The 23,060-nt window shown below is 45.7% G+C and overlaps 1 protein-coding gene across 1 annotated transcript in view; it reads left to right on the top strand.

The window, feature by feature from the left end:
• Positions 1–23,060, top strand: part of Ark2c (arkadia (RNF111) C-terminal like ring finger ubiquitin ligase 2C) — a 108,801-nt gene that overhangs the window by 71,187 nt on the left and 14,554 nt on the right. The window contains exons 2-3 of the mRNA XM_076555552.1: positions 15,826–16,141; positions 22,503–22,613. Of these exons, the coding sequence (XP_076411667.1) occupies positions 15,826–16,141; positions 22,503–22,613 (427 nt within the window). The remainder of the gene's footprint in view (positions 1–15,825; positions 16,142–22,502; positions 22,614–23,060) is intronic.

Here is a 23,060-nt window from a genome sequence, read left to right as displayed (position 1 = left end):
CCCTCCCTCCCTTCTCTCTCTCTCTTTTATTATCTCCCTTCCTGTTCTTTATAACCTTATCTCTCTCCCACCTTCCTTTCTCTTTTCCTCTTTTTATTTGCACAAACATCCTTTCTCTGTGTCTCTGTGTCTCTCTCTCCTACACACAGAGACATACAGACACAGAAACACACAAACACACACACACACACACACACACACACACACACACACACACACACACACACACACACACACACACTGGAGTGCTAGATGGAGGATCCCAGGAAGGTACTGGTTGGGAATTTCACTGACTCTGGCTCCCTCCAAAGGCAAGCAGATACCCAGCCACCCCTCAGCTGTATTTTTGGGAAGATAGGGAGGCCGGAACAGCAGCGCTTCACCAGGCTATTGTCTGAAATCCCAGAACATGATCTCTTGAAACAGATGCCCCTGAGAAAAGCCACCCCCAGAGTTCATCTCCGCCACCCTTCTTCATCACTGCACAGTGGTCAGATCCAGGCCAAGAGAGGAGCAGTGATCTGAGTCAGAATTCTCTGGGAGCAGCAGAGGCCAAGGGAGGATGTTGTTGTTCGTCCTGTCCACACGGGTCAGTTTGGCCTGGGTGTGTATAAGCCATGCTCGGCAGCCTCCATAGGGAACTTGCTCCACTGCTCTGGGCACCCAGTTTATGTTTATGCAAAGTGAACACATCTGGAAGATGTTGGGTTTGGAGGTTTCCCTTTTTCTAAAGAATATTATTGAGTCCCCGTCCCCCCCTCTCATCCCCCCCTCTCATCCCCCCCCTCATTCCTCCCCCCCCCCACACACACATTTCTTTTGTTTTTTTGAGACAGGATTTCACTATTCACTGTGTAGCTCTGGCTGTCCTGGAACTCGCTCTGTAGCCCAGGCTGGCCTTGAACTCACAGAGATCTGCCTGCTTCTGCCTCCCGAGTGCAGGGATTAAAGGCCTGCACCACCACCATGCAGCCTTAGCTTGAGTCTTTATTAAAGGATATAAGTTAGGAAATTCTCTGAACTCATGACCTGAGAAGACTTTCTGATTTATTTATGTAAGTTGACTGTGCTGGCACTCCATTGTTGTGACAAATGTCTGAGAAAAATACCTTAAGGCGGGAAAAGCTTATTTATTGGCACATGGTTTCAGAGATTTCCATTCACAGTTGCTTTGCTCCATTGCTTTGGGCTTGAAGGGAGACAGAACACCAGAGACACACGAGCACACGACAGAGGCCACTCATCTCATGTCAGCTAGGAAGCAGCCAGAGGCTGGGCACAAGATAGAGCCCTCAAAGACAAACCCCCTTCCAGCAATTCGCTTCCTCCATTCAGGCCCCACCTACCACAGTTTCCACACCTCCCAGTCATCTCTCCAATTATGAATCCAGCAGTGGAAAAATCCACTGATGAGTTTAGACACTCGTGACCCAAGCTCTTCCTTAGAGTCCTGTTTCTGAACGTCGCCTTGGGAACATGAGGCTTTGGGGTGACATCACCTCTAAACCACAATACCAACTAATGCCTTTGTGGAATAGGCCTTCTACCTGTGCCATGGTGGCAGCAGGGAGCTTCCTCTCTGGCTCTGAAAGCACTTCTTTCTCTGGGCTAGTTGATGGTGACTCACACTGACCGATGCTTCGTGGACTGGTCACATGACTCTATGCTCGCTGCAAAGAATGGTCTTTCTTTCTGCATTTCTTCAAGGCTAGTCTCCCTGCCTGTATCTATTTGAATGATTGTCATTCCCCCGGGACATCTACAAATCCACACAGGGCTCAAATGTAGGGAGGCATTGACTTGAACTCTCCTGAAATCTGTAACCCAATGCTGCTTCCTACACACATTCGTCCGTATGTTCTCACTCATCTCTTCATTGAGTGGGGCTTTTGTGTGTGTTGGTATCTGTTGCCAGGTGAATGAGGCAGACCTCGTTCTATCCTCACGAAGCATGGTCTTTGGACTCCAGATGCTTTCCAGAAAGTGTTCTGCTGTGTCTGTAGTGGCAATGAGTGCTTGCAGACATCTTAATGGCTTTAAATGGGGAAAGGATGTTTTCTTTTCTGTGTTTACATCCTGTCTCTGACCACCCACCTCTCTATACTCCCTCTCTCCTGGCCCATGGGGCAAATGGAGTCACGACATTGGTCCTTGCTGCTAGCTGGAAGCCTGCTGCTTAATTGCCTCAAAAACCATGGACAAATCGGTTCCCTCAGACTGCACAGTCCCCTCCCTGCAACATTCTGAGAGAAGGAATCCAGCTCCCTGGGAGAAGCTGAGCTTTTCATCAGAGATCAAAGACTGGCCCAGGGGAAGCATCACAAAGCTGCTCCGGGCTGCAAAGGACCCCTTTGGGCATATCACTTCCTGTCTAAGCCTCCATTGGACAGGCAACCGAAATATTGAAAAGGAGGAGAGCAGACATCTGGCCGCCCAAGAGGCTCAGCCTGGAAATAGGTCTCTTAGGGCTGATCAGAGCGGAATAGCTGAAGAAAGCTACCTGGAGGTGAGGGAGCCTGGAAGAGGGGCCTAGGCAGCTGGGTTCTGGGCAGATGACCCACTTCCATTTCCTTCATCTCCAGTTTGCCTGGCTGTAGTCAAGTAGTTACTTACAAATGTACCCCAGACTCCCAGGCTGTCATTCACAACTCTCCACTGGGTACCCTTCCTCCTCTCTCCTGTGGCACTTCCCCAAGCATCTGCTTCTGAATGAATCACAAGGGATACATTCCCTTATCCTAAGGAGTCCAATCTGAACGTCTCCCAGGATGCTGTCAGAATATAGGAAACAGGATTGCAGACTGTATTGTCCCAGGAATAGGAGGCTCCTGGAATCGGTATTGAGGAGCTCTGAAGAGGGCCTTGCATCTCCTTGTACTGTGGCTCATGTGCCAGGCCTTCAACCCCTGAGGACCTCGGTCTCCTCTCCCTACCGCTCAGCTCCTTGTATCCTCCCCCAGCACCAAGGCCGTTGTACTTGGGGTTGACCAGTTGGCAACTTCACCTATGATCAACCTACACACAAAAATTGGAGCAGGGGGTAGAATAATGCAGGAAAGCCCAGAAAGCATTCCCCCAGCTGGCACTCACTCCCTTCTCTGTGGCATCTTCAGTGGTCAGGAACTTTGGGGGACAAAGCCCCTCCTGATGTGGACCCAGATCTCCCTGTCAGAAGGGCTTTGTCTTTTTCTTTGATGATGGCTCTGACTTCTTCCCGGCTTACAACTAGATTTTCATCTATTTCTCCTGCCACATCATTTGAGTAGCCTCACAACCCCACTCCCCACTATCAGGGGTCGGTTCATGAATGTCCTTCTTAATATAAGGTTTCTGAATGGTTCCCAGAACTCAAGACACTTCTGCCTTTCTATCAGTTAAACTCTGTTAAAGGCAAGGCCTTGAAGCCTTTTCGGTGGGGATTTCTGGAGATCCAGTACAATTTGTCATGGTAGAGAGGCTCTCATTTTGTCATGCTCTTGAACTTGTCCCTGATCTCAGGCCAGAGAAAGGGCCTGGAGCTGTTGACCATCATAGTCTACGCCATCACACTGTGTGCCATCCCGTGGCACCTCTACATCTTTCCACATGACGTCGAGAGGCAGATGCGTCGCCAACTCACAGTTACTTCCTTAGGCCGGAATAGACGTATTCCTAGGAGAGCTTGGGAAATGCATGGGAAAGGGAAGGGGAGGTGGGGCCCCCAGGGCCCAGGCAGGCCATTCCTGTTCAGCAGCCAGGTCTGCAGGAGGACTCATCTCTGGGATGATCATGTGTGGACATGGGTGAGTGTATGAGGATTCTGTAGAGGGAGGAGGGCTTCTGGGACAGGCAGGGCACAGCACACCAGGACTCAGCGTATCTAAAGTCTAGTTCCAGTGTCAGAGAGCCCTAAGACATACCATGCCAGCTTTTGTGGACTCAAGGCCCTTCCTCATCTTTGGAGGGAAGGCCTCACCATCTTGGCCTCATTTAGTTGGAATTGTTGACAGTATCATGAAGAATTGATTTCCTTACCAGCTGGCCACCTAATCCTCACTTTCTCTAAAATAATGGAGGTTTTTCTCCTTCCTTCCCTTTTCCTACCCCCTTGCTTTTCCCTCTCCTCCCTTCTCTTATTCCCTGTTCCCTCATCAAATGTGTCTAAGCCTCTAAAGATAAAGTACAACTGCCAAATGCCATTTGCCCTGAAAACAATCATTTAACAGCTTTCATTGGAGGTGAAGTTCTTGTTCAAACAAATGCCAAGTACAGCAGGTGAACCCCACAAGTCAAGCCCAAGGCTGATTTCAAGATTAGCGAAGAGCTTGGAGGGATCCAAGGACACTTGTCGTCTGTCTGCCCTGGTAGTCAAGGGTGGACAGGATATGACAGCTTAGGAGGGAAGGTGTCACTGTCTGGGATACAGAGCAGTCATAGAGAGCCCAGAGGCAAGCAAGGACCCTGGGGGTGGGTAGTGTGGGGGTGGGGGGGTGGGGGGGTTGGGAGGGAACCTGAAAGATGAGAGAGAAGATGGCACAGGCAGAGAGAGGAGCAAGGAGAGAGCTTGGTGGCAATAGAATGCTCAGAACGTGGGTTTTAGGAAGATGAGGTAGTGGCCCCTGGAATACAGGCTTTCCCCGCCTCTCACTGTGTGTAACCACCTCACAGTGTCAGATGCTCGTCTCAGCAGGGGATGGTGGCATGGGACTAGGTCAGGTCCGTCCAGCTCTGGGGCCTGGAGGCCACCAAGTATTGGGTTCATCAGAACCTTCCCATGTCTTCTGCTTAGCTTTTCTGTGAATGAGGGAGAGACCTGGTTAAAAGGTACTCATTTGGGGGATACACATGCCACAAGTCCAAATGAGGCCCAGAGAGGTCCACTGTGACCGTGAAGAGAGGTGCCCTGACCTCTTAGATGGAACCCTAACACCAGAATGGCCTGTCCTTGGAAGTGACTTGCCAAGGTCTCTGTAGACATTGGCTCTGTGAGGACCTGGTCTCTCAGTTGCTTGTGTAAGCTTTACAAAACAGAGTACATAAAGCTCCATAAATGAAGCAGGGCCTTTCTCTCCCTGCGGCTGGCCCTGTCTGCTGTCTGTACCAGCATGGTGCCTCTGGGGAGGGGTATGGTGATATTTTATTTGTACTGAAATGTGATTTTATTTGTATGTTAATAAATAAAGTCGCCAGGGGTTCAGAGCTACTAGCAAGCCATAGCAGAAGCTGGGCGGTAGTGGCTCATGCCTATAATCCCAACACTTGGGAGGCAGAGCTAGGCAGATCTCTGTGAGTTCAAGGATACAGCCAGCATGGAGACACACGCCTTTAATCTCAATACCAACCATAGAGATCTAAAGGTCTGTATAGACAGGCAGTGACGAGGGAGGTCATGTGGTTGGGTTTACAACCAATAAGAAGGCAGAACAGAAAGTCAATAAAAAGACAGACACACAGGAAGTAGGCCTTTTTCTGAGGGAAAGGATGGCAGCAGCAGTGAAGGGTAAGAAAGGATTTTAGTATCGGCTCTTAGCTACTGCTCTGACCTCTTGGGTTTTTAACTCTGAATTTGGCTCTGTGCTTCTTATTTAATAAGACCATTACCTCTACAGAGGGGTGTCTTTGGCCTTCACCTCCATGTCACTCTTCCATGGGTTCTGCTCCAGTGCCCGCTCCTTGCTCTGTCCCAGAGCTGGTGGGGAGTAACCTGGGTCGATGAGCTAGGGACAGCAGGAAACTGGACACCCTGAGAACCAGCCTGAGCAGGAGGGACAGGCTGCCAGCTTCCCCAGAGGCCCTCCTAGAGGGTCTGGTTCCCATCCTCCCTGTTCCATGTCCCCAGGGTATTGCTCTATGCCCCCAGGGTCTTGCACCTACCCCTGGGAGGGTTCAGGGGAAGTTTAGCCCAGGACAGCTAGGCAGTCTGTCACAAGACTTTAGACTGGCCTGTGCCTGACATGTCTGTGGGCAGAAGTTATTTATCACTAGGAAAGCTCCATCTTTGAGAACTTGAATGCAGTATGTCTCAGCCCTGAAGTTTTGAAAGTGCGAGTCAATGCCTGTAGAAAGAACTCACTGTCCTCTCCTCCCTCCCTCCCTCCCCCCATCTCTCTGTGTATGTCTTCCCTGGAGGAACTTCTGCTGGTCTTCTGGGACCCCAGCACTGAGCACTCTGGTCTTAGCTGGGCTCTTCCACTCCCACCGAGGCCCAGTTCTGACCTCACTGCCTTCGACCACAGTTCTGAGAGGGCTTCAGACAGAGCAGGGCATTCTCTAAGTACCCTCTTCCTGTCTCTGCATCACCCTGGTATTAGTTAAATTATCTTATTTTACTGCAACAAAATACCCGACAAAAGTGATTTAGGAAGGAACGGTTTATTTGGGCTCACAATTCAAGGGGATGCAGTTTATCATGGAGGGGAAGACATGATGGTCTGAACAGAGGTGGCCGGTAACATTGTGCTTACAGTCAGGAAACAAAGAGACAAATGCTGTGCCCAGCTTTCTTCTCTCCTTTTTATTCATTCTAGGACCCCAGCCTATGGAATGGCACCACCCACTTTTAGGGTGGGGCTTTTCACCTCGATTAAGCCAATCTGGGTTAATACCTCACAACCAATCTAGAGGGTTATGTACATGGTGATTCTCAGTGCATCAGTTGACAATAAAGATGAACTGTCACAACTGTCCCCTATTGGAGGCCCATCCTGAACCCCTTGGACTACTATAACAAAATACCATAAACTGGGTAACTTGTAAAGAACAGACATCTATTGCTCACAATTCTGGAGTCTGGCAGTCCAAGGTCAAGACGCTGGCAGACACAGTGTCTGGGGAAGGCTCTCTTTTTCATGGATGGTGCCTTCTAGCTGTGTCCTTACACTGTGGAGGGCCAGCGAGCTCTCTGGGGTCTCTTTTCAAAAGATATTAATCCCTTTATGAGAGTTAATCACCTCCCAAAGGCCCTACCCCCTAATACAACCACACTGGGAGTTGGGGTTTGAACATATAGACATTCAGACCACAGCCTCTTTGATTGCTAGTCAAGGGTCCTAGCTCCTTTGGCTCCACCCTGTCTTCTCGCCTTGGCTTTTAGGAGACATCTGGACCTAAATCTCCATCTGTCACTCACTCTGAGGGGTGTGTCCTATGCAAATCAGCAGACCTTTTAGACTTGGGAGCTTGCCCTGGTTGTCTATCTTCCCACAAGCCCTTGGCCCTGTGTTTTCCACATCTCCCTCCTCTTTCCCTCCCCCCCACTGGGGCTGTGTGGATTCTCCAGCCCTCAGATCCACCCACTCTCCAGCTGCTGCCTTCTTTGGGCTCCTTGCCTGGGAGGCATGAAGCAATCAGTTCCTAGGCACTTCTGGAACACCTGTCTCGTGTCCCATGTGTACCAGGCGAGCAGCAGGTAAGCCACACACCTGTGGGCTCCCCTGGTCCCAGTTGTTCAGGCCTGACCTGAGCGTCCCACCCCCAGCCCTGCACCTGCATCGCTTGGGCCCAGCCCCCGACTGTCACACCGCTCCTGGGCAAGTCTCAAGAGGTGGTAATTGTCAACATCAATTTCCACAATCCTAAGACATACATTTCTCCCCCTTCTGATAGTAATTTGTGTCTTATAATTGATGTGTTTATTTAATATGGTGGGGTTTATTTTGTTTATGTCCTCACTCACTGGAAATGTTATTTAGTTCATGATGAATCTTTCAGTTGGTGGCATTTTAACCCTGGGGAAATATGATAAATGCATAGAATAATCAGGGACATCTGGAAATTATTTTTTAATGGGATGGAATGACTCTAATGGGAAAAAAATGTGGGTTGTCTACTAAAGGGCGGGGGACTTGGAGATGTCAGGGTTGTTCCGATATCTCTGGCTTTTGGCTTGTCAAAGACTCCACATTCCCCTGAGTTTCGCTGTTGGTTTTGGAGACCAAAGTGAGCAGCTGTTACACGGCACTGCCACGAAGACTACATGACGTGGGGCTTAGCTGGGGTGTTCCCAGCTTCTATGCACTTCTGAGTAGGTGATGAGGCCCAGGAGCTCCCTGGGGATAGAGGTGAACTGGGAATGCCTGGTCCCACAGCAGAAGAGTCCTCTGCAGGTCAAGCTTGCATTTAGTGTTATTGGACAGGCGCTTTAGTTCACCTTCCTTTAGTACACTGTGCGTTCTGGAGATGAGCATCTGTCTTCCCTTTCACGTGTGCCCGCTAGAGGCTGCCGAAGTGTGAACCCCCCTCAAGGAGGGGGGGGGGACGGGGGCTGTGGGATTGGGAGAGGCAAGGGCTGCTCCTGACAGCAAGACAGGCTCCAGCAGGGCAGGGGTAGAAGACACTGGCCAGCTGGCCTGAACTATCCCCGCCCGACCCTTGTTAAACCCATGGTTCATCCAGGGCCGCCCTACTCCTCCCTGTCTCCGTCAAGGTCAAGCAGGTTTGAGTTCAGTGGGCCCCAGCCCCTTAGCCCCTCTGTTTTCCCGTTCACTTCCTCCCGTAACCTGGCAGACCTCCAGGCATCCACTGAGCGTCCATCCACACCATCCAGGACTAAGGAGGACTAGAAGGATGAAGCTTTAACACCAGGCTATGATGTGTGGGTTTCACAGGTAGGAGGGAGAGGGCTCCCCAACCCATCTGAGGGGAGACCATCTGGGAAAGGCTGGAGGGCTGAGCTCTGTGGTGTTGGCTTCTCCCTGATAGCTGCACTGTCCACAGGGAAGCCACACACCTCAGACTACACTGGATGGGAGGTATTGGAAGGGCAAACACACAGCCAGCTGTGGAGACTTGTGCAAAAACAGGACAGAAAACAGGTCAAAACCCTCTTATACTGAATGCATGTTAAAAGACCACGTTAGGTATGTTTTTACATGCTACTTAATGTTACCTGTCTCTTTTGATGTGAAAATTTAAAATTTCCTGTGTATGTCTCACATAATTCTATGGCAGAGCTGATTTTAGTCTCACCAATATCCTTTAAAAACAAACATTTCTTTCTTCCCTGGGTAGTCCCACCTGTCTTCTGCTCTTGAGTCTTCTCAGGGCACCTTTTCTTCCTTCTTCGGGGCCCTCTTTCCCTCGGTCTTGCTGCCTCGCTCCTCCTCTTACTGTGTGTGATGATGGATGGAGGCTGGAGAAGGGGGAGCTAGTGTCTGCCCTCCCAGGCTCCAGTCTCTGGATACCCTGAAGCCAGTATTCATACGGCTGAGGGACCTGACTTATCCAGATGCTCATGGGAATTGATGTTTTAGGCAAATCTTCTCTGATAGACTTGGAGTCAGTCAGGAATTGTTTTTAAATTTTCATATTACTTTTCAAATATGTAGGTTGCAAAAATGTATGAGATGTGCATCGTTTACAAACTGCAATCTGAGATAACTTTAGCCAAACAACTAGCGTCTGCCTCTACTTTCTCCTCTGGAGTCAAATTCCCCAGGGCCCTATACTTCCAACTCTTTTGAGCTGGGCATTTACTTCCCAAATTATGTACATTATTATGTAAATTTCAAACTAAACCATTAGATTGCTATTTGTTTAACATTCCTGACCATTGCTTATGTTCATCACACTATTTTTTGTTCTAATACAGCTTATTATTTGCTTTATGGCTAGTATATATTGTTCATTGTTGAGCCAAGTAGTGTGTAATAATTACACTTGCTTGCATAACTTTTTATTTCCCTGGAGATGATCACCGCCCCCCCCCTCCCCCCCCCCCATGGCTGCCTTGCTTCTTATGGTATTTATGCAAATTCTTACAGAAGTCTCATTCAATTCCTTCAAATACTATTTCCATCTTCCTCTTCCCAGACAACCTTTCAGATTCCCCAGCCTGTTCAGAGTCCTGAGCAGCTGTATGCTTGGGAATATCCCACCTCTTCAGAGTATGGCCTCCTATTCGTTGCTTTTTTTTTTTTCTAAATATGTGTCAGTACCTCTTACAGAAGGAGGAAAGAAGGTTCATGTTTGGACCAGGCATGGTGGTGCATACCTGTAGATGTAACCGTTTTGTTAAATAAGAAACACAGAACCAATGCAGAGATGAAAGCCCAAGAGGTCAGAGCAATAGCTAAGAGCTAAAAACCTTACCCTTCACTGCCGCTGCTGTCCTCCTCAGCAAGAGAGCTACTTCCTGTGTGTTTGTCCTTTTTATTGACTTTCTATTCTGCCTTCTCATTGGTTGTAAACCCAACCACATGACCTCCTTGTCACTGCCCATCTGTACAGATCTCCAGGTCTTCTATGGTTGGTATTGAGATTAAAGATGTGTGTCTCCATGCTGGTGGTATCCTTGAACACACAGAGATCTGCCTGTCATGTGATCGGGATTAAGGGTGTGTGCTACCACTGCCAGACTTCTGATATGGCTTGCTATTAGCTCTGACCCCCAGGCAACTTTATTAACATACAAAAAAAATCACATTTCAGTACAAATAAAATATCACCATATTTCCCCTTTTCTATTTTAATAAAAAGAAAAAAGTTATAACTAATATAAGAAAAACTATATACAAAAGTACAATAACTATATACCATATATACAAGTAATAAATACCTAAATAATGTCTAGTCCATTTGTATTTGACCAATTCAGACAAAAAACTCCATTATATATATTAACAATGTCCAGTCCAGTAACATTTAATAAACTCAGACAAAAAAATTTTCATTACTTCTCTTATTTAAAACAAGCAGTTCCTTTTTAAAAGTATTTTTTCTTTTCATAATAGATTCAGTAATCTACCTTTTGTCATTTTTATATCTTCCCCTTTTTCTTTAGTGTAGATTCAGTGACCTACCCATTTATCCTATTATTTCTTTATCTTTTTTTTAAACAAAAACTCTGAATCTGATCTCCTTGTTCAGCTTTTTTTCTGACCATTAACAATTGACAACTTGTAACCAACAATCATAAACAATGACAATATCCAAAACTCATTAAACGACCAAAAACCTCCCATCCCACCTCTTGGGAATATGGGCATTGTTTTCTTAAAATTACTTCCTGCTTTCTGGGGGTGAAGACATCTTTAGGGAATCCTGAAAAGAAAATTTTGGGGTTAATTGTCAAGTCCTGTATCATTTGTCCAGTCGCTGCATAATGAGAAAGTGCAGGGCTTGTTTCGAGTTCTTGTTCAAGTAGTCTGTCAGGCTGGATCATCTCAGCCAGCCATCTCAAAATTGTCCTAAACAGTTTGTAGTTCAAAGTCGATATTTTGGTGGTGTTAATCAGCTTAATGGCTTTATCATAGTCCATGTGGAATCATTGTTGTGGGATCCTGTCATATTTTTGAAGATTTCAAAGTTGCAGTTACATGTGGTCTTGGTTCCCTGCACAATTTTTTTTTTTTTTTTTTTTTGCCTCCTCTGTGATTTGGAGCAATCACAGTCTGATAAATGTCTGTCTCTCAGAACCACAAATGTTTTTCCCTAGAAGAGAAAATCTTCACAGCAATTTCTCTCCACCATTTGTCTTGCCAAACTTTTCCAAAATGACCTTTGTCAATGCTTTCTTGTAACATCATGGTCCTGGCAATTCTTCTCTGAACCAGCAGTAGTAAACCCTTCGTCCTAGGTAGCAGCATCACTGCAGTCACCAACAGGATGAGAAGAGGCTGGCAACTTGGAGCAGCAGCCGATGCCTCCATAGTCCCACAGCTGCCACCGTTTGTGGCTAGGCTCTGGCCTTAGCTTCTCCTTAGCAAGCCTCCTAGACTGGCCTCAAAGTCGGGATCCTCCTGCCTCTTCCTTCTTCAGTAAATCCTACCGGCGTGCTCCACCACAACCGCCTGAGTGTAGCTCGGGCCTAAGCTGGGGCCCACAAGGCCACAGGCAAGCAGCTTTTTCATTAATTCATACCATGAACCTTGGGCGCCAGATGTAGCAGAAATCTTAAAAGGTTTTATTAATAAAAAGAAACCTGGAGCCAGGTATTGGGGTGAATGCTGGAAGATCAGAGAAGCAGAACAAGCCACAGCTACGTCACCTTGCCAATTCCTCAGCTGATGCTGTTTCCTCAGACTGGAAGCTTCTGAGTCCTCATCCAAAATGGATCTCAGCTGAACTGTGCTGCTCAAAGCCTAAAAGCTTAACCAGCCAAATGCTTAACCAGTCAAATGCTTCTAGTTTCTGGTCTCCACACCTTATATATCTTTCTGTTTTTGCCATCACTTCCTGGGATTAAAGGCTCACTTCCTGGGATTAAAGGCATGTGTCACCATGCCTGGCCGTTTCCAATGTGGCCTTGAACTCACAGAGATCCAGAGGAATTTCTACCTTTGGAATGCTAGGATTAAAGGCGTGTGTGCCACCATTTTCTAGTGTTTGTATCTAGTGTGTTCTGTCTCTGACCCCAGATAAGTTTATTAGGGTGCACAATATTGTGGGGAACACAATACCACCACACATACCTATAATCCTAGCACTCTGGAGAGAGAGGCAGGAGGATCAAGAGTTCAAGGTTATCCTTGAACACAGTAAGTTCTAGATCAGCGATTCTCAGCCTTCCTAATGCTGCGACCCTTTAACACAGTTCCCCATGTTGTGGTGACCCTCAACCGTGAAATTGATTTTGTTGTTGCTTCATAGCTGTAGTTCCGCTACTGTGGTGAATGGTGATGCAAATATCTGAGATGCAGATGGTCCTAGGCGACCATCAAAGGGGTCCTGACCCATAGGTTTAGAACTACTGTTCTGGACAATGAGCTCACAGACCCTTCAGCTGCCTCTCTCTGCCCATCAGTCTGCCCCTCAGGACAAAGGGCTGGCAGGCGCCTTGAGAGCACACAGCCCTCCACAGAGGGTGTTGGGGCGGTGGCTGTGTGTGGGGCAAGCCTAGCCTTCCCCTCTCAGCTGTCCAAGTCCAAGGCAAGTTTAAACCATAGCCACAGTGCCTCCCTGACTTCTAATTCCTGGCAAGTAGGCCAGGCTAGACCATGCGATATGGAGTCCGTGCACCTTTTGAATACCTGTAAGAGTCAGAAGCGCTCTTAGTTCTCGGGATTGGAAGGTCCCACAATGCTGCCTATGCAGTGGTGCTGTATCTCTTCCTGTGTGCTCCCATTTCAAGCCCAGTCATGGCCCCCATGGTTGCAGGGCTCTCTCTCCCAATAAAGCTCACCTGAAGGGCAATTTCACATCAGTTCATTTCTATTGACTCTTTAATTTATGAGAGTTAAAATTTAATTTTACCTGTTTTGATATGAAAAGTTAAAATTACCTGTGTGTATCTCACACAGTTCTGTGGCAGAGTTGGCTTTAGTCTCACCAATATCTGTTAAAAAACAAAACAAAACAAAATAACTCCATCTTTCTTCTTTCCAACAGAGGCTAGCCTGGGCTACACGAGACCCTGTCAGGCCCTCACAGTTGGTTAATGGTTTGTTCAGACAGAATCCCAGCACTTGTGTCTAAGTCCTGCCCCAAATACCTGGAAGGCACTTGGGGCCTCTACGGATTTTTAATCTTCTAATATCTAATGATCTAATATTCAACTTGTGACTGTTTGCAGATCCGTGTACTCTCCCTCCGGAGGGTTCTAGAACTGCCTCTGTCTTTATTGATTGCACATTTCATCGTATGTCCTAGTGTGCGGTTCTTGTCACCACTGTTGGCCACTGAGACCACCTTTCCTATCTGGAAAAGCAGACCTTCCGTCTGGGATGTATTGCTTAAAAGGTTTCCCCCATAATCCTCTCCTCAGTATCTCCGCTGTCCTCTCCCTTACAAGTGAAGTTCAGAGTTCTGTCTCATCTGCATCCTGGGAAGTGTTCTCGGCTTGCCCTCCGGAGGGCCCTCCTGTTCAGCTCCAGATTTTACCCCGTGTGATTTTAATTTCCAAGCTCTTCCCATCTTTGCCACTGATCCTTGTGAGAGCACTTCCTGTTGTTACAGATCCTATATCTTATTTCACAAAAGACATTGAAAATTTTTTTTTCTGGTCCTTGTATTATCTCTCTTCTCTTGGATTTTCTTTTTCTTTCTCATATCAAAGTCGATATGTTCTCTCCCTTCACTTTTTGCCTTCTTCCAAAGACTGGTCTCCCTTGGGCAGCCTGATTACGTCAGAGTAGGTCACTAAACGTTGTTTAGAAGCTCTGTGCACACACAGGAGAAATAACTTTCCAGCGAGTGGGCTTCAGGATACAGAGGCTGCTGGGGAGCTAGGCATTTTATTGGGGTGTTCTGAACCACAAGCACCTGTAGGGCACTTCCGGGGCCAACGACTTCCTTTGAGAGAAGCAGCCCCAGCTTCCAGCCCGGCGTACCTGTGTTGAGGGCAGAGCTCTCATATCTGGGGACAGAAGAAAGTGGGGTTCCAAAGTCCCATCGACTTGGGTAGATCTTCACCTGGTCCTGCCTCTGTGCCCAGTGTCCCTCCCCCATGCACTGGGACCTTTCCGGGAGACTAGGAAAGGGGAGGAGCTGTGCCTGTAGCTGCCCAGGGAGCAGGCCTAGCTTCCCTCTCTTAGTCTCATGCTGTCTCTGCCTTCCAAAGCAGCTGCTGCCTCCATTCCTGGCCCTTCAGCCTCACAGGGCATCTGCCTACCGCTGGTTGACTGACCTTGACCCTTTGGTAGGTGCTAGGTTTCCGATTTCTCAGTTTTGCTAATTCCTCCATCTGCTTTCCAAATTCTGCTGACATCTGTTGTCTGCTGATGTCACCTCTCCTGTTGCCTCTTTCTCTACCTTTTTCTTACCCTTCTGCTCTTACGTCAGTGAGTCTGGGGAAGAGACAGATGTGTGTTGAATCTACTAGGTGTTTGTGTGTGTGTGTGTGTGTGTGTGTGTGTGTGTGTGTGTGTGTGTGTGTGTGTGTGTTTTGTTTTTGTTTTTTTTGAGAGAAGTTTTCTCTGTTTAGTCCTGGCTGTCCCGGAACTCACTTTGTAGACCAGGCTGGCCTTGAACTCACAGAGATCCGCCTGCCTCTGCCTTCCAAGTGCTTGGATTAAAGGTGTGCACCACCACCACTTGGCTGAATCTATCAGTTTTAACAGGAATTCCCCTGAGGGTCTTTCTGTAGCGTCAACTCTGCTGGCTGCCTCGTGGGAGGACTTCTCTAGTGCTGATGCTGTGTTGTCCTTCTGGGCATCTGCAAAACTTTGTGATTAAACTCAATTCTATTCACAAAATACTGGAGCCTCAGTTAGATATAACTGGAGTCCAGTTTATACCTGGATTTGTTTGCTTCTAAGTAAAGTCTAATTTTATAGTAAACAGATTGATATTTTATTTTTTGACTAAACTTTTTTATTTTGTCCCCCTACCCCCTTTTTTGAGACAAGGTCATTTCTACATAGCCTTGACTGTCCTAGAACTCACTATGTAGCCCAGGCTGGTGTCTGCCTCCCGAGTTCTGGGATTAAAGGCCTGAGCCAACAACGCCAGGCTTGATCGGTATTTTAAAAGGTCATTTTCTGTGATCCCTCCTAGTTTAAAACTGCAACACAAAATTTCAGCTGCTTATGATGGACTAGAACTTGTTCCGTAAAACCAGGACTTGGCTAAGTCGCCCTGAATTTTCTCTACGTGCACATAAAAAAATTGCATGGAAAGAGTCTAATTCAAGAAAGCCAAGCCGGCTTTAGGGGCCGTTAAACCCCTTTAACACGTGTGCTATTTATAAAAAGGCTGCTTCTGTGTTCATGAAAACAAACACTCTTCCCCTGCTAACGCACCCAGAACCTTTACTTGGGAGCGTTAAAGATGGTGGCACACCATCTTTGGGTGTTGGGAAGGTCTGGCCTTTCACCAGCTCCAGGTTGCCCAGGGGCGGGGACCCCCTGCTCAGGTGAGAGAGCCCTTTGCAGGTCCTCACCGAGACCTCTTTGTCTTTTGCCTCTACAGGTGCCCCCTTTCAAAGGTCTCAGCATCCTCACGCTACCTCCTGCCGCCACTTCCACCTGGGTCCCCCGCAGCCGCAGCAGCTAGCCCCGGACTTCCCGCTGGCCCACCCCGTGCAGTCGCAGCCGGGCCTCAGCGCCCACATGGCCCCGGCCCACCAGCACAGCGGCGCGCTGCACCAGTCGCTGACCCCGCTGCCCACCCTGCAGTTCCAGGACGTCACAGGTCCCTCCTTCCTACCTCAGGCCCTGCACCAGCAATACCTGCTGCAGCAGCAGCTCCTGGAAGCTCAGCACCGCAGGCTCGTTTCGCATCCCAGGTCGGCAGGGGCGGGGCCGAGGAGAGAGGGCGGGGCCGCGGAGGGGGAAGGGCTGGGACAGGGCTTACTTCAACTTTGGATGCTGTCGCAAGTGGTTCTTCAGGGGGTGGCTTTTGCCTCACTTAGTGGCATTCATTCAGGTCAGAGTCTACTATGACTCCTCACATCACCCAGGTTCAGGGTCAGCGGCTTGGTAAGCAGTGACGCTTACCAAACAGTGAATGTTTGCAGCATAAGAGATTTGACTAAAGGTTTCTCAAGTCCCTTCCAGCTCTCATGGTGGCCTGATTCTGATTTTCCCCAAACCATACCAGAATACCAAAGGTATATGACTGGTTCTAGCTCTAGCCTCCAAAGGGCCAACGTCTAGTTGGAGGCTAAAGTTGGAGACTGGCTGTACACCATGAAACCGAATTAAATTAACAGTGATCAAATGTCCTGATGTGGCGAGTCAGTACCCTTCTCTGAGCCTCAGCTGTAAAGAAGAAGAAGAAATGGATGAGCACAGCTGGGTGCCTCTCAGTCTTCTGGGTTTCAGGGCCCTTTTCACACTCAAAAGTTAATGACTGCGAAGAACCTCTGCTTATATGGGTTTACCAAGTTAGAAATTTTAAAGTATCTATTAATTCATTAAAAATAACAATAGACTCCTCGTGCTAAATTTGTAAAATGTTCTCTTTTTAATTTTTAATTATTTTCCTTTTATTGAAAATAGATTTTTTTTTCTCATATCATATATCCCGATTACGGTTTCCCTTCCCTCTACTCCTCCCAGTTCCTCCCCATTCCCTTTCTGTCTCTCATTAGAAAACAAACAGGCTTCTAAGGGATAATAATATAATATAATAAAATGTAATAAGATAAAACAAAAAATAAGTCAGAATTGGAACAACAGCAGGAACAAAAGAGCCTAAGAAAAGACAAAGGATCAGAGACCCACTCAAGAATCCCATAAGAATACTAACCTGGAAGCCATAATACATATGTGGTAGTGCAGACCCAGTCAGGCTCTGTGCACGCTGCCTCAGTTTGTGAGTTCATACGAGCTTTGATCATGTTGATTTGAGGGCCTTGTTCTCCTGGTGTCTTCCATCCCCTCCAGCTCCTCAACCCTTTCCCCCTACTCTTCCTCAGGGTCCCTTTAGAGCTGTGTGTTCCAAAGTCTGTGTGTGTGTGTGTGTGTGTGTGTGTGTGTGTGTGTGTGTGTGTGTGTGTAAATGTACCACCTTTTCTTTATCCATTCTTCTGTTGAGAGACATCTAGTTTGTTTCCAATTTCTGGCTATTATGAACAAAGCTGCTATGAACATGGCTGAGCAAATGTCTCTGTGGTATGATGCAGCATCCTTTGGGTATATGCCCAAGAGTGGTATACCAGGATCTTGAGGTAGATTGATTCCCAGCTTCCTGACGAACCACCACACTCATTTCCATAGTGACTGTACAAGTTTGCACTCCCACCAGCAATGGAGGAGTGTTCCCCTTACTCCACATCCTCACCAGCATGCGCTGTCACTTGTTTTGTTGATCTTAGCCACTCTGACTGGTATGAGATGGAATCTCAAAGTAGTTTTGATTTGCATTTCCTTGATGACTTATGGATGTTGAACATTTAAGTGTTTCTCAGCCTTCGAGTTTCCTTTACTGAGAATTCTGCTTAGATCTGTACCCATTTTTAATTGGAATTTTTTCTTGATAACTAGTTGTGTTTTTTTTTGTGTGTGTGAGTTCTTTATATATTTTGGATATTAGCTCTCTTTCTAATGTATAATTGAAAAAAAAAGTCTTTTTCCATTCTATAGGCTACTGCTTTGTCCAAAAAATAGTGTCCTTTGCTTTACAGTAGCTTTTCAGTTTCATGAGGTCTCATTTATTAATTGTTGATCTTAGTGCCTGTGCTATTGGTGTTCTGTTCAGGAAGTTGTCTCCTGTGCCAATGGGTTCAAGGCCGTTCCCCATTTTCTCTTCTGTCAGGTTCAGTGTATCTGGTTTTATGTTGCAGTTCTTTTATTTTTGGTTGTGAGCCTAGCCTTTAACAGCTGAGCCATATCTCCAACCCTTATGTTGCAGTTCTTGATTCTCTTGGAACTGAGTTTTGTGCAGGATGATAAATATGAATCTATCTACATTCATCTACATGCAGACATCCCCAGTTATCAACACCATTTGTTGAAGATGATGTCTTTTTTCCAGTGTGTATTTCTGGCTTCTTTATAAAAAGTCAGGTGTCCATAGGTGTGTGCACTTATGTCTGGGGTCTTCATTCAATTCCATTGATCAATGTGTCTGTTTTTGTGCCAGTATTCTTCTGTTTTTATTATTATAGCTCTGTAGTACAATTTGAAATCAGGGATATGGATAGCTCCTGCAGTTCTTTATTATTCAGGATTATTTTGTATTTTCTGGTTTTTTTTTTTTTTTTTTTTTTTTTTTTTTGTGTGTGTGTGTGTGTGTGTGTGTGTGTGTGTGTGTTTCCATATGAAGCTGAAAATTATCCTTTCAAGATCTGTGAAGAATTTTGTGGAATTTTGAATTTGTAGATTGCTTTTTGTAGCATGACCATTTTTACCATATTAATCCTACCGATCCATGCGCATCTTTCCATCTTCTGATATCTTCTTCAATTTCTTTCTTCAATGTCTTAAGGTTTTTATCACATAAGCTTAGTTAGAGTTACATTAAGATATTTTACATTTTTGAGACTGTTGTGAAAGGTATTGTTCTCCTTAATTTCTTTCTCAGTCTATTTGCTATTTGTATATAGGAGGGCTATTGATTTTTGTCAAACAATTTTGTACCCAGCTACTTTGCTAAAAGTGTTTATCAGCTGTAGGAGTTTCCTGGTGGAATTTTAGGGTCATTATTTCAGCCTATTGTATCATCTGCAAATAAAGATACTTGGATTTCTTACTTTCCAATTTGTATCCTCTTGATCTCCTTCAGTTGCCTTATATTCTAAGACTTCAAATACTATATTGAATATGTATGAAGAAAGTGGACAACCTTGTCTTGTTCCTGATTTTAATGAAATTGCTTTGAGTTTCTTTCCATTTAAGTTGATGTTGGCTAGGGGATTGCTGTAAACTGCCTTTATTACATTTAAGTATGTCCATTGTATCTCTAATCTCTCCAGGACTTTTATCATGAAGGATGTTGGATTTTGTCAAAGGCTTTTTCTACATCTAATGAGATGATTATGTAATTTTTTTCTTTCAGTTTGTTTATATTGTGGATTACATTTTTAAAAAATGTACGTTGAACCATCCCTGCATCTCTGGGATAAAGCCTACTTGATCATAGTGGATGATCATGGTGTGTTCTTGGATTCAGTTTGCAAGTATTTTATTATAAAAATTTGCATCTATGTTCATAAGGGAAACTGGTCTGCAATTCCTTTTCTCTGTTAGGTCTTTATGTGATTTGGGTGTCAGGGTAACCCTGACCTCATAAAATAAATTAGGCAATGTTCCTTCTGTTTCTATTTTGTGAAATAATTTGAGAAGTATTGTCATTAGCTTTTCTTTGAAAGTCTAAAAGAATTCTGTGCCAAAACCATTTGGCCCTGAGATTTTTTTGGTTGGGAAAGTTTTAATAACTGCTTCTATTTCACTAGGGGTTATAAGTCTGTTTAAATTGCTTATCTGATCTTGATTTAACTTTGGTAAGTGTTATTTGTTGAGAAAATGATCCATTTCTTTTAGATTTTCCAATTTAGTGGAGTACATTTTTAAAAGTGTGTCCTTATGATTATCTGGATTCCCTCAGTGTCTGTTGTAATGTTCTCCTTTCCCCCTTTCATTTCTCAGTTTATGAATTTGGATATTCTTTCTACCTTAATTTGGATAAGGGTTTGCCGGTCATAATGATTTTTTTTAACGAACCAACTCTTTGTTTCATTAATTCTTTGTATTGTGTTTTTTATTTATTTGTTGTTTATGTCTATTTTATTGACTCCAACCCTGAGTTTGATTATATCTTGTCATCCACTACTTTTAAGTGTGATTTCTTTTTGTTCTAGAGCTTTCTAGTGTGCTGTTAAGTTACTAGTGGGATCTCTCCAATTTTTTTTTAATGTAGACATTTTAGTTCTCTAAACTTACTTGCCTCTTAGAACCTTCTACGTTGTGTCCCCTAAGTTTGGTTATGTTGAGTATTCATTTTCATTCAATTCTATAAATTTATTTCTTCTCTTTTTAAGACATGGTTTCACCATGTGTTTCTGACTGTCCTGGTGTGCATGTGTGCGTGAGTGCGTGCGTGCGTGCGTGCGTGCGTGTGCGTGTGCGTGTGCATGTGCGTGTGCGTGTGCGTGTGCGTGTGTGTGTGTGTGTGTGTGTGTGTTTGATTTGCTAGTCTGGGGTTATTTATTTCTTGGATGTGGTTAACCTCTTTAGGTTGGCATTTTGTTTTTAGCATTTTCTGTAGGCTGGATTTGTAGATAGACATTGCTTAAATTTGGTTTTATCATGGAATGTCTTATTTTTTCCATCTATGATGACTGAAAGTTTTGCTGGGTATAGTAGTCTGAGCTGGCATGTGCAGTCTCTTAGTGTTTATAGAACTTTTAAAGTCTCCATCAATAAGTCAGATGTAATTCTAATAGGTCTACCTTTATATGTTACTTGGTCTTTTTCCCCTTGTAGCTTTTAATTTTATTTCTTTTTTTCTCTATGTTTAGTGTTTTGGTTATTATGTGCCAAGGCAACTTTTTTTCTGGTCCAGTCTATTTGGTGTTCTCTATGCTTTTTGTACCTGTATAGGCATCTCTTTCTTTAGGTTAGGGGAATTTTCTTCTGTGATTTTGTTGAAAATATTTTCTGAACCTTTTAACCTGGATTTCTTCTTCTTCCTCTATTCCTATTATTCATAGATTTCATTCTTTCAGGATGTCCCAGATTTCCTGGTTGTTTTGTGACAGGATTTTTTATATTTAACATTTTCTTTGAGTGAGGTATTCATCTCTTCTATTGTGTCTTCAGTGCCTGAGATTTTTCCCTTCCATCTCTTGTATTCTGTTCATGATGCTTGCCTCTGAGTCTCCTGTTTGAGTTCCTAAATTTTTCATTTCTAGAATTCCCTCAGTTTGGGTTTTCTTAATTGAATCTGTTTCTGCTTTCAGATCTTGAATGGTTTTATTTCCTTTCTTTCCATTGTTTGTGTTTTCATAGAATTCTTTGAGGAATTTATTAATTTCCTCTTTAAAGACCTCTATCATAAGCATAAAGGCTGTTTTAAGGTCTTTGTCTTGTGTGTCAGCTGTTTTGAAGTTCTCAGGACCTGCTGTGGTCGGGTTGCTGGACTCTAGTGGAGACATATCATCCTGTTACTGATTGTTTTTACACTAGTATCTAGGCATCTGGGTTTGTGAAGATTGTAATTCTAGGTGCTGATATCTGGTCTTGTCTATGTTGAGTGTTTTGTTCCTTGGGTTCTTTTTCCTCTCTGGTTCTTAGGAGAGTGTGGTGGCTGTGTGTGGCCTGGTAGGAAATTCTTCTGGGATCCTGATAGCTGTGGCCACTGGGGGTTCCAGGTAAAATGTGTTTCTAGGTGTCAGGAGCTGACCCTTAGAAATGGGGATGGGCTAGGGAGAGATGCTAAGGGGGTCCACAGGAGGGAGGACAGCAGGGTGTCCCACCAGGATCTGCTAGTCCCCTCAGAATGGGACAGAGGTGAGGGGAAGCCACAACAGGTGGTCTGCTATAGAGCTGGGGATGAGACCCAGGGATTGGATCTGGAGAGAGGAGGGAGAGGTGAATGAAGATCTGCAGTTGGCCTACATGCTTCCCTACCTGGAGTGACCTGTGTCTGCTTCTGTACTAGATCTTGAAGAGTCCTATGTCACAAAGTTTCTGGAAAGTTCCACTGTTTGTTTTTAAGAGAGTGAAAAGGAAAATAGTTGGTTTTTGGTTTTTTTCATCTCAAGCTACCTAAAGGGCTTCACTGATTCCTAAGGGTGCTTGGGAAAACTCAGGCTCGGTGACAGATAGGTCCTCAAACATTGGTGACTAGATGGCTGGCATGGCTGGGACAGCCAGACAGTATTGTGGGAAGTCAAGGAGAAAGGCTGCCATGATTTGGTGTTCAGGGAAGTAAGTCTTCCTGGAGAAGGAGAACTCTGACCTGGGCCTTGGAAGCTAGGAAGAGTGTGGCAGAGAGAAGAGAATGGTGAGAGCAGATGAGAGGATTCAGGGGAACAGTCTCTGCTCACCTGGGAAATTCCTTGTTGTTTGGGAACCTTAGTTTCTGTGGGGGATGGCAGAGTGGGGGCATCCTCAGTAGGTGGAGGGAGCATCACTCGGAGCTTTAGGAGCTTGGCTGGCCCAGGCAGCCTCTAACACAAAGGTTTCTTTCTTTCTGTGCAGGCGGAGTCAGGATCGAGTGTCTGTTCACCCCCACCGCCTCCACCCCAGCTTTGACTTTGGCCACCAACTGCAGACACCTCAGCCCCGGTATCTGGCTGAGGGCACTGACTGGTGAGTGAGTGTGTGAGTGAGAGAGTGAGTGAGTGAGTGTGTAAGTGAGTGAGTGAGTGAGTGAGTGAGTGAGTGAGTGAGAGAGTGAGTGAGTGAGTGTGTAAGTAAGTGAGTGAGTGAGTGAGTGAGTGAGAGAGTGAGTGAGTGAGTGAGTGAGTGAGTGAGTGAGTGAGTGAGTGGGATGCTGGAGCGTGCAGGAGGGAGGACGGAGATCATGCCAGACCCACGGAGTTTCTGTTTTTTATTACTTTCCAATGGTACAGGCTACACCCAGTCTTCACTTTTGAATGATGCAAGTTAGACCCCAGTCTACTGAGCCTTGGTTTCTATTTCAGTCACGTACAGGGCCTGTTTGTGGGTAGGAGCTCAGTGTAACCGAACACTAGCCTGGGCCAACTCCAAGGCTTGGTCTTGATGGTCCTGCCAGAAAGAAGGGAGACAGGATGT

This window comes from Peromyscus maniculatus, chromosome 19 (assembly GCF_049852395.1).
Source record: "Peromyscus maniculatus bairdii isolate BWxNUB_F1_BW_parent chromosome 19, HU_Pman_BW_mat_3.1, whole genome shotgun sequence".
Taxonomy (NCBI): domain Eukaryota; kingdom Metazoa; phylum Chordata; class Mammalia; order Rodentia; family Cricetidae; genus Peromyscus; species Peromyscus maniculatus.
This window is presented reverse-complemented; position numbering and strand designations above follow the sequence as displayed.